This window comes from Haliaeetus albicilla, chromosome 1 (assembly GCF_947461875.1).
Source record: "Haliaeetus albicilla chromosome 1, bHalAlb1.1, whole genome shotgun sequence".
NCBI lineage: Eukaryota > Metazoa > Chordata > Aves > Accipitriformes > Accipitridae > Haliaeetus > Haliaeetus albicilla.
This window is the reverse complement of record NC_091483.1, coordinates 16,585,854-16,598,035: the sequence shown is the minus strand read 5'-3', so window position 1 is coordinate 16,598,035 and position 12,182 is coordinate 16,585,854. Positions and strand designations below refer to the sequence as shown.

The window sequence follows — 12,182 nt, the reverse complement described above, 5'->3', positions numbered from 1 at the left end:
AAAAGAAAACAAACAAACAAACAAACCACCAATCCCAGAGAGTCTCCAGGAGTGAAAGCATACCGCAACCTGCCAGCTGCATACAGATGACAAAAAAAAAAATAGAAACTGTATGCTCCACTTGGAGGTACATCCTCCTTTTTTTTAAAATAAGTCACTTACAGAAGAACAAGCTGGTGATTTGTACTTACATCCTGGACCCTTTTAAACCCTTGTCAGAAAATGATAAATTATTGAAGCATATTATAAAGAGCATCTCTAGATCTGTGTTCTGTAGTGGCTTCTGAAGTCTTTCATGTGGAAAGGTTAACTACTGATTGCAAAATCAAATTATTCCTTGATCTTAAAAAAAAAAAAAAATATATATATAATTAAAAATTTGCAACCCACGTTCTCTCCCTTGGACAACTGAAATGTTACTATTCCCTGCTTGCTTTAGAGCTACTGGTACTTGAAAAGAATGGGCCAATGTTACATTCACACAATTGTCTTGCGTTTATCTATCCACAACTAGAAATATTTTTGTTCCTGGAGGCACTATAAACCACCAAAAGAATAAAGCAGGGCTTCAGAAAACTAATTTAAAAAATTTGGCTAAATAACCTCACCATGAGGTACATTACCCGAACTTATAACTTTATCCAGAGGAACAAGAAAACATTCTGAGTATATGGATGTTGAGTGCAGTAACACTCGGACTAAGAAATATCTGAATGTTCAGGGTTTTCTTCTTGGCTGACTGCATGTAAAAGGAGAAAAGATATTTTATAAATTGGATGGATTTTATAAATCCATGTAAAACTGAGCTGGATATAGTCACTGGGCTTTGATTATCAGGGAGCACTGTTGCAAAATATAAACAAGTTCTGACTCCATTGCCTACACAGAGGTTTCCCCTATCTAAAGCATGCCCCATACTGCAAGTATTTGTTCTCATTTCTGGCTAGCACATAAAGAAAAAGAATATATAGATGGTACTAGGTTGGGTGGGAAGTGGATGGGAGAGAGAGTGAACTGTCTGAAGAGGATACACATGGCATGTTTGCAAAAGCTTTTAGATTCCTAGTCTGCTTTCAGGAGTAGCTTTAGATATTAGTTAAAATTGTTTTTTACTAAAGAAGTCCATTGTGTTTGGTAGTGATGCAGGGAAAAAAGGTAACTGCAAGCTCAAGTAGGGTGAGGGATACAGAGGCAGGAGGTGAAGCAGCTACTAGCTGTTTCGGCACACCAACAGAGAGCTTTTCACCTGTGACTGACTTCCTCAGCTGGCACAGAGCTTTCTTTTCACCCTTAGGGCTTTTCTTCCATTTGATTCAATTCTTTCCCCACCCCTAACTGTTGAAGTGTCACTGTTGATCCCTTGATACAATCCACAACTCAAGATTTTTTGGACAGCTGAACTTTTTACCTGATGACTCTTACTAGATTGGCATTTAAAGCTGACCCTGTGTTTTCCAAAAGGGACAGGTCATTGTCACCAAAACATTAGTATTTCCCTTCCCAACATCAGTTAAACTATTGTTTTGCCATCAATACAAGGCTGTGATTTGCAATTACTCCATGCCTACTTACCTTCCAATCAGTATTTCTGTAAATGCTAGCATAATTAAATGAGCTGTTGCTTTGAATTAGTCTTGCGGCACGATTACATGCGTCTCTTTTATTATTTTTTTTCTGTACAGTGGAACAAAGCAATGCTTTGAAACAAAAACATTTGGGAAGTTTACACTGGTTTACATTTATTTAAAAAAATATTTAAACACTTGTGTATTTCACCTGTAGATTATTAACTACAAATCAAATAGGGCTCATAATTTTGAAGAGGTTCACAAGTACAAAACAGTCTCCTTCCGGCATCTTCACATCCTCCTCTTCTGTGTGCTTATGTACAATACTGTGAAAAGGAGAAAGCGGCACATATAAGAGGACCCTGGTAAATAATGTGCAGAAGCCTGTTTATTTAAAACATCTTGTTTCCATGGCTTGTAAAACAACAGTGTAATGAATCTCATTCAGCATGAATGAAGTCAGGAAACCTTTTAAGTCCAGGTTTCAATAAATGCTATCAAATTTACACATTATTTATTACTTTGGTTCAGTATTTATTATATTCGCAGCCAAACTATACTCCAGCAGATGCAGGCTGAACAGAGGAAGAATAAAGCCAGCTAACCTGCAGCATTACTGAGGGGAGCTTGAGAGAGTTTCTAAGCAGCAGAATTACACGTGTCAGACACTAATGCTATGATCTTTCAACAAAAGCTGGAAATCCCAAGCACTTAAGGCAAAACTAATGATTACCTATGAAGGAGCAGACATCTTCCACCTGCTTGGCTGGTGATATCCCCAGAACAGATCTATTCACAACATGAAACTGCATTGTGCTTCTAAACCTGGGGTGTCTCAAGTTCTCTGCTCAGCCTCCTGCCTCTCATCTAAAAGTTTTAACTTTTAGAATAGATTCTTATTCCCTTAATTGATTCTCCAGCTGCAATGTCACTGCACTCCTTAGCATAATAATCCAAATTCCTTGCAAAAAGTATTTGGCCTCATTCAAGGATTATTTCTCCTCCCAAAACACTCTTTCACACTGGTGCCACATTCTCTTTGATTCTTTTTGTAACACAGGATTCAGTTCTGGTTTCTTTTTATTCCCTCCCTCCATCCTGTCCTCCATTTTCTTCTCAAGTAACTTGGTCAACCTCTGCTTCATTTACACTCTCTACAAGCCTCCTCACATCTGACTTGTGAACCTTTTCTATTTTTAGATATTCTTCTCCCTGGCCTGTCCTGCTATTACAGCCTAACTGATACCACAGAATCATTTCAGGAGCCTGAGATTGTCCCTGAAGTGCACTAAAATCCACCTACTGCACTGGGATATTCAAAGGCTCAATAGTAAAGTACAAGTGATTTTCCTGACTGGTGGTAAAATCTTTACTCATAAAGATGACAACAGCCTTCAGTACTAATGAACAGCATTCATTCAGGTCTGGACAACTGCATCACAAGCAAGTATTACAGTGTCATCAATACCTGTACTGTATCATAAATTTACACAGTAGTTTGCCTAACAAAACACAGAAACTTCTATGGAGCAGAGGCCATCTAAGTAGGCAGTAAGTGCAAAAGAGTAAACCTGTCAAATGACAGGAAATAAGCTCTAAAGAAGGCTAGAAAAGAGCATGCTTCTCTAAATGAACTTCAAGTTCAGAGGCAAAAAGGGCCACAGGAATGCAGAAAAGCGAAACTGTAAAAAGTAAATATGTTAAGGTTTCCATGAAAGGCTAAAACTAATATTCTTACATGCAGCTTGCTTACACCTTAGCCACTCCTCAAATTCAGAAGTAAATATCAAAATGCAATCTTCTAATGAGCAATAACATAAGGAGGAGGAGGAGTTACCATTATTTCCTCGGATAAATGCATCCCCGTACTTGTTCTTTAATTGTCCATTTACATATTCTTCAGTCTGTTCCAGAGCTATGTTCATATACCCATCCAGGCAAGCCAGGACACCTGAAGACAGTGACAGTTTAAAAGTGAATCAGCTTAAACTTATTTTAAAACAAACAAAAATGCTGTGTGTAGCACTGTGTTTGAGTAGTGCTGATAAAACCTGTATCTTCATAACAAACTAAGAGCCCAAGCTTGGCCAGATGAGTCAGTAGATCAGAGTACTCTTCAAAGAATTAAGCTGGGAGTGACGAATCCCAGGCACCCTAGTAGCAATTTAATCAGTTGATACAAGAGTTGGGAGGAAAAAGAAGTCATTAAGGTATGACTTTCAAAAGATTGACAATTTCCACTTTGAAAGTTTAAGTTGTCCCTTCTCACTTGTGTTTTAAGCCACACACCTGAAAAGAACCTGTGACATTAAGTGTAACTGGATGACCTAAGGGCAAGGCTATGTAAATTGAGTTTTCATCAAAACTTGTGAAGGATATAGCTGAAAACCCTTTTAATACAGGACACCATACACACTTTTTATTTATCTTCATGCTTGCAGATCTAGAACACTGGCTGCAAGTCTCTGATATAAATTCTACATCATTTTCAACAGGCAAAGGGTTTTCAAATGACACTGAAATCCTCCCACAAAAATAAAATTACACTGTTTAATTAACGCAACTCGAGAAAAAGTCTCTGCCATTTGTAATATTAGATGTTCTTTTGATCAGGAAAACGTGCATTTGAGTAGCCCTGATTTTAGACAAGTACTTATGTTCTCACTTCTCATAGCCCCTGTTGAAGGCTGTACCTTGTTCACACAGTACTTCCTATGTGCTGGTAGCATGATAGCATTTTTTCATTCAAAACCAGTCCTTGGTATTTACACCCACCCTTAAGATCAGAACCATGGCCATCTACAAATTTAACTTGCCTGATCAACAAAGAGACTATTCATGTAAGGAACTGAATGTAGGGATTAACAGATATAAAGAATTGCTCAGAGAATGCAATCTGATTTGTTAATTGTGCACATAAAACAACTTGCACACACAGACAATACTAATTTTTTCCTCTGTTTGAAAAACACTTTATTTACCTGGCATTAAAACCTGAAATCTAGTGTATTGGCGGTACTTGGGGAGGGGGAGAAAACTCCAGTCTGAGAATCCTCCTCTAGGACACGTTCTCATTTTTCAGAACAGTTACTGTAATATCTTCCATTAAATAATCAGGAATTCAAGTTCTGCCAACTCGTAACGGTTTGACGATTACTATTTTCCTTTATATTTTTCTTTCCTCTGTTTCCACAAAAATAGGAAAAACTGAGTGCTCACTAAGTGTTACTAAATGCACCAAAAAACCCAAACCAAACCAAAGTCAGAACTCTTTTTCACTCCAGTAATCCCAAGTGCTCCATGTAACAACAGAAAACAAAAAAATGTTTGTCCAAAATTAAAATTGGACTGTGGATTTTCTTAAGCCACCACTCAGTAGGCCGTAAATGCAGTATTTTCAAACTGTTTTGCTCCTAGAGTGCATTCATGGTTGTTCCACTCTCTTCCTCCATTTTTCTGTGTTTACCCTCAGGCCACTAATGGTATTAAATATTGTCACTGCCCATCCTGGCTAGTACTTTATCTGTTTTATCTATATGTAGAGATGTTTTAATGTACATATCAATCTCTAGGCATAGAAATCATACATATTAATTTATCACTGATTACTTTCTTAGGGCTTCTTCCCTTAGGTGTGCACAGCACTTGGCAGTGAATCAAGACATTCTACGGTTACACGTCAACACTTGTATTAGGCCACGTTTGTGCATATGGTGGCTTGGAGGGTAGAGGTACAGACATAAAATTAGCAACACAGCCTAGAGGAAGAATCTAGACAGATCTGCAACAAAAGCCTGAGATGCTGGCTTTTTTAATGTTTGGCTTTTACAAATGTTGGTCAAACTTCTGCAGAAAACAATCTGAATGCATATTTTTCAAATGAGAACAGTATACAGGTTTTTAACTGCAGGATCACGTCAAGTGGGAAGGAAGAAAAGCAGAGTGAAGCAAGGAAGGGAGGGGGAAAAATCCAGTAACAAATAAGGGTGTTCAAAGGAACTATGGTTCGATTCCTGGTAGGTCTGATTGCAGGCATGTTAGACTAGCCTTTTTGAGGGGAAAGCTGAGCAATTTATCCGCAGCAGTTACAAATGGATCTTACCGAGCAGAAGGTATCAATGTTCTCAAAGAGAACAGAAAGTGCATCTAAAAACCAAATCTGGTTTGGCCCTGCCTTGTATGTACCTTCAGGTAAATGATGACTTGCTTTAATTGACTTTCATGAGCTGTTGCTACATTCTCCTGCAAGAAAGAGTTTATGGAGGCCAAAGACCAAAGAGAAGCAGTAAAGTTTTTAAGCCACCAACCCCACCTGAAGTGCTCAGACAATGTGGTTCTCAAAGAAATGGCAGATTGCAAATCTTCTCAGCTGAGAAGACACTAAAGAGGAACAGGAAGGGATAAGGTGGCACTGTTTGCTGTGAGTGAACCATAACAGTTTAAAACTGTCATAATACAAAGATTCTTTGTCACAGCACAAACAAGTCTCCTCTCACAGTGCTGAGCCAGTTGAATTAAACCTATCTGAAGTGGTGATCTGTAGCAGAACTATAATGTTTAAGTCATTTCAGAATAAAATGTCTAAATTGGGCACAACAGGAGATACATGATAGTTTTACTTAAGTTTGGATACTACTAAAAAAATTGGACAGGCCAGCAGTCTTATCCTGATGGGAGTAGGACCAGGACGTTTCAATGAACAGAGAAGTTTAATTTACTGGTTAAAAAAACCCTATAATCCTACATACAGTGGATGAAGGTATACAGATAGGCTGAAGAATTGTGGAATAAAACTGCTGGACTGTGTTAAAATGAACTGGGCATATAGCAGCGAAAGCCACAGTAAGCTTTCTCCTGTATCTCCATAAGTCTTGATCCAGCACATGTCTAGGCAGTTGTTTAACCAAGAATGTAAATAATGCTTTCATCCCTCATGTAAAGAGTAGGCTTATGACTGATGGCACAGTTTACTGTTTGAAGATTTTTCTGGACCAAGGTCTATGCTAGGAATTGGAAAACAGGAAGGTGAAGAAAAGGGTAGTTCCAACAAGGGTTGCTATCAGAGCATTGAAAAGGGGACTGACCGGCCATTTCAGGAATTGTAATTCCAGCCAATCTTTACAAATATCAGTATAGATGCTCAGAATCATCCTGAGACTCCAGCCTAACCATCTGTGACTAAGGACACTAATGATTTAGATAAGTAATTTTAATCTCTAAATCCACTGTTAACCTCCTTTTCATCAGTTTCTCCAGAGCTGATTTTCTATTTTTAATGTCACCATTCTGAGACCTATATTCACACACTCCAACATCTGGATCACACTGTTTTGCTTTTCAAAAGCAATGCATCTGTTTTGGGCTCTTCAAACGATGACTTTACTCACTGTGAGAAAAAGAAGGAGAACTTACCTCGATAATCAACTCCAGAATTTAATTTTACGACAACTGGCCTTCCAATGATTTGTTTTAGAAAGTCACTAGGGGTTTGCTTCCGTAGACTCATCTTGATCTTTTCTGGTAAGCTGGGAAGGTAAGTGAGAGAAAACATTTGGATAAGCAACACGCTCACACATGGTCTTTAAACACTCAGTATGGACAGGCAGTCCCCTGACTCTTAATACTTTCAGTAGGAGAAAATTTCGAAGGAGATAAAAGCAAAACCTTAAGGGTGGAGGTGGAGAGACAGAGCACCTGGATCCACAGTATTAAACTTTCCCTTTGGCATTTCTGTAACTTCTGGATTCAGTAAGAATCCTTGTGTGCCACGCTGTGCATCTTGCAAACTTCCAACAGAGCCAAAGGCCTCATCTCTGTACACCTTTTGCTAAAATGGTTTTACTAAAATTAAGAAAGCTAAGCCATAATAAGTGGTTCGTATCTTTAGGGGGTGGAGGGAGAAGCCAGTACATGCTCTATACACAGAAGTCTGTACTGGAACAGCAAGAGAAGGATTTCTGATCTCAGCTCACAAATACGAGCAAAGAATAAATTTGAAAGGATGCCTTCAAATGAATCAGTTAAGTTAGACTAAGTTTAGAACTGAGGCTTGCGATTAAGTTGTGCAGAGACCTGCCAAGATGCTGCGATTTAAAAATTGGTGGTGCAGCACACACCCAGTTTGGTATGAGACCCTCCTTCAGTCAGTATTGCTCAACTTCTGCTTTGATATCACTTTGCCTGAGTAACAGCTGTTCTGCATTTTTAAATCAACGGTAGACAGCAGTGCTAACGCTGGCTCCCACTTTCTGTGGCAAACCGCCGTAAGCTCCTCCAGCCGAGCAAGGACCGTCACTGGTTTTCCTATCGACACACAATCTCGCGGGCGACGCTGGCACCGCAGGGCTCGGTAGCGCAGCACTTTATAGCCGAAGCTTTCCTGGGAAACGAGCGTTTTTTGAACCGCAGGCGCCACCCCGCCCGCCCGCAGGTAAACGCGCTCCGGTTTTACGCCCCGCTCCAAAAGCGGCCTCTTCAAAACCAGCTAAAACGGCGCGAAACACGTTCTGACAAACGCCCCTGACAGAAACCCCGGATGGGGTGTGAAGCTTTAGTGCCGTTTGCTTCAAAACCGGAAAAAAAAGCAGAACCAACGGCCGCAACGGGCACCAGTAACGGCCGCAACGGGCACCAGTAACGGCCGCCCCCGCGCCTGCCGCACGCGGCTGGGGGGGGGGGGGGGGGGGTACGCGCAGCACACAGGAGCCCCCGCCCCGCAGCCCACACACCCCGCGACCCCCCTCCGGTCCCCTCCCCGCGGCCCAGAGGCGGCGGGTCAGGCGCCGCCGCGGACCCCCCTCAGCGACACGCCGGGCCCGCCCCGCACTCACCCGCCGCCGCCGCCGCCCGCCGCGCTCACGCCCGGTGAGCCCCGCCCCGGTACGGCGCGGCGGCAGGGACAAACCTCCGCGGGCGGGAGAACTCGCGGGGCGGGGCCGGCGGCGGCGGCGGCGGCGGGCGGGGGTAGGCCGCTGAGGCGGCCTCCGCCCGGTCGGTGCGGGCCCGCAGGGCGAGGTGGCGAGGTACCCATCCCGGCCCCGGGCGAGTTTCCCACCCGAGTCCGTGATTTTGGGTGGGTTCCTCCGGCCCCGCTCCCTGGGGGGCCTCGTATGAGTCCCCCCAAAACCCACCCGGCCGTGCTGAGAGGGGTTCAGCCCCGGGACCCGCGGGCGCTTCGTGAGAGGAACTCCGACTTCTTCATCGTGCTTTATAGCTTGCTTACACTTAACACCCAAAACAACGTCGCGTCGATTTCTTACGGGAAAATGATATGACTCAGTTTATAATTACATTCTATTATAGTGAAATCCTATTTATTCCAGAATGATCTTGTCTTACACGGGCCTTACCGGAGACATAAGTGAGCATCTCGCAGCCGTCAGTGCAGGTGTCCTTACCAGAACTAGAGAGAAAAGTGGTGCTCGCTTCGTTTTACAGATGAATTAGTGAACATAAAAGCTGAGAGATTTTTTTCAAATGTCACCTGGAAAGAACATGGCACAACAAGAAGCTGAACTTTTGTCTTCTACTTCTCCCTATCTTCTCACCCATCTTTTCCCCTTTCTCCCAGCTATCCCCTAATGTCTGGAAAATACTTTTTTTTTTTTTTTTTTAAGGGATTTAGTACTGTGACAGGAGTTAATCAGCTGTGAAAGCTTCTGGAGTGGATTTTTTTATTCTTCCATTATTGATTTAGTATCTTGGTGAAACTCTTAATTCTCATCATAGGAAGAAAATGTGCTATGGCTTGTCAGAACACAGATTTGTATTCTCTCTTCCTTCCGGAGTTGTCTATCTTCTCTTTTTGAACACATATCCAGTAATGCTTTTTTTCCCCAAAGCTTATGCTAAAAAGCTGTAAGAGTCGAGGTCTGCAAACCTGACCAAGTTCACCTGACTGTCCCAGAGCTCAAGCACAGGCACGGCCAGGAAAGTTGTGCCACATTGTGCCCGTGTTTCCAGGCAACCATCATATTAATCAGGAGCATCCAACTGTGCTTGATTATATCTAGTACTTGAAGCAGAAGAGAAACGTAAAATAGTTACTCCGGGCAGCAGGCTTGCAAAGTTTTATTTGGCCGCCTGGCTTCAGTGCATAATGTTTTGATAAGGGGGAGTATTCTGGTTTGTGTTGTTATCGATGTCTGTGATAAAGACCAGGCAAGTAGATTTTTCATGCTTGGACTGGTAGACTTCCAATTTTGCAAGTCCAGCTAGGGATATTTTATGGTTTGGGAGCCTTCCTCTTTGTTTTATTTCTTATGAGTTTGTCTTTATAGCTTTTTTTTCCTTTTTTTGCTAGCCATCAGAACCTGATGAGCTATTTTGCCCTCTGCTCAACAGGCTGCTTTCTAGCTAGCTTAAGCATATATTTAGTTACAGTTTCTATGTGTGTGGACACTTCGGTTGTTTGATGTCAGTCAACAAAATCCTTCCACTTTCCTGCTTCATCGCGTATTAACCTCACAAGCACATCTATTTTGAATCACGGGCATTGAGATTGGCAAGTTTTGTATCCTTAGCTCCCCTCTTTCATGGTTTGAGACCAAGTCATAAACCCAAATCTTAGGTAATTTTCCTTAGTTTGCCAGAGGTCTCGAAGCAATCTCACGTGATGTTTCTAGTGGTAAATTAACCTTTGCGCAGGAAGGCATACGTTGCTGAACACTTTGGTGTAGCGTGATTTGCACCTGGGAAGACAATTCCCATCTTGTACATTCAGGAAGATTATGTCATCACATCTGTTATTAGGCAACCTAAAGGATGTGTTATTTCCTGAGTGACAAAACCCCAATGACCTCAGGAAGGTGGTCTTCAAAGGATTTAAGTAATCCACGTTCAGTGGACTTCTTAAAGATTTCAAAGCTTCAAGAGTGAAAATAGAATTAAGACGTCATTTGCTAATTATTCTCTTTTGTTTGTTTATCATCTAGATGAAAAAGGATTTTGATCTAAAACATCGCATACCTTGCTATCAGATTCTTTTAGATACTACATTGCTTTATCCTTTCATAGTGCACTATGACAGTGCTTTTTCAGCTGTATAACTCATGGAAATCAGTGAGATGCTGCCCTTGCGTTTTAATCAAGATGAACTTGAAAGGTGAACATTGTAAGTGGTAGAAATTATTTATAATTTGGTAATAAAAGTTTATGTCTAACACTCCAAATTTCATACATCTGCTGTGTGCTGGCCTTGAGATATAGAACAATTGCAATTGCCTTTACATTTGGCCTCAGATGAAAGGTCATAAATTACAATGATAGAGTTCGTAGTCGTTCCCAGCTCACAAAATTTCCATATTAACATCTTCACCTCAAACATAAATGGTTACAAAGTTACAAAGAAAAGAGTTGTGTTGGCCTTTGTCAACTGAACTTAATGATTGAAGTCGGTGGATCATGTACTATTGCTAACTCTTAAACATAAAGCATTGCAGAATCCTTGTTCAGAGGACCTAATTAAAACTTTACAGTTAACTTTAAAAATTAAATGGGATTTGACAGTCTCTCTTCTTCTCTCTTTAATGCAGTAAAAACCACTTCAAAGTTAGGAAGGTTTTTCTCTCCCAGCTACTTGAAATAAAAGCATTTCCATAGAGCGAGGTGGCTATATAACACAGAATGTGTTAAAAGTAGTATCCAATTTTTCTATTTCTTGTGAAGTGCACACCATTTATGTAAGTTAAATGCGGAAGAACAGCAATGCAGATAACAAAAGAATGTCTGTGGCAGATTTTGAATTCAGCCTAAATAATCCCCAGCTACTAGCAGTAGATGAAAAAAAGACGACATAATAAACAGTCCTCACCTGAAAATTGTGTCAGAGAGGACAAACCCATTCTGGCCACAATCACAGTGTACCCCGTAATTTTAACAATCAACTTTGGTGCCTTCTTAGATTAGAAAGAAAAGAAAAAAGAAAAAACATTGAAAATTATGCAATAAAATAAAAGGCCAAGAATGAGTTCCAAATGCAGGGAAACTTTTCTTGCTCAGAGCCTGAGAGTGTGAGGGCAGAAGGAGATGTCAGCCTTTATGAGGTATTGTTGAAGTGGAAAAGCTCTGCAATTCAAGATTAGCCCTGTTATTGTAGGGTTTCCAGAGGGCCCTGAAGTAAAACATGTTACTACATTTCTGGAGTTTGAGAGGTGGAAGGTGAGATTCTGCTCCCACTGAAGCCAGTGGAAGCTTTGCTAATTACTTCTCTGTACTAAGGATGCCTCTATAAGTTATTGAAAATACACCTGAAATCTCAAAATAAATCCATCCTGATGAGCTGGTACCAAAAATACAACCGTTAGACTGATAGCTGTCACAGCTTGGTTTTAGAAACTTCTCAGCAATGGATCCTGGCTGCTGAACAATCCGTTAGCCCACTGGCCTGATCCAAAACTCCGCCAGTGGATTCAGGATAAGATTCCTAGGCTGCAGATCCTTTCCACCCACTTTGGATCAAGAAAGCACCATACATGCTTTCTCCACAGCTATCCCATAGGATTCCTAAGGGAGTACCTCACGACAAGAAAGGTTTTGCAACCCACGCGGCTCGTCTGCTTTTCGGTCCTGAAACAACTCCCGTGCCAGAAGAGTGGGGATTAGCTCCCCCCTCAT

The 12,182-nt window shown here is 41.4% G+C and overlaps 1 protein-coding gene across 1 annotated transcript; it reads right to left on the bottom strand.

Annotated features, from left to right (window-relative positions):
• Positions 1–1,713: 1,713 nt before the first annotated feature.
• On the bottom strand, positions 1,714–8,462 carry LSM6 (LSM6 homolog, U6 small nuclear RNA and mRNA degradation associated). The gene is made up of 4 exons (XM_069780298.1): positions 8,399–8,462; positions 6,981–7,093; positions 3,406–3,519; positions 1,714–1,894 (listed from the first exon to the last, which is right to left on the bottom strand). The coding sequence occupies exons 2-4, from the start codon at positions 7,072–7,074 to the stop codon at positions 1,860–1,862; spliced, it is 243 nt and encodes an 80-aa protein (XP_069636399.1). The 5' UTR covers positions 7,075–7,093; positions 8,399–8,462; the 3' UTR covers positions 1,714–1,859.
• Positions 8,463–12,182: the final 3,720 nt, after the last annotated feature.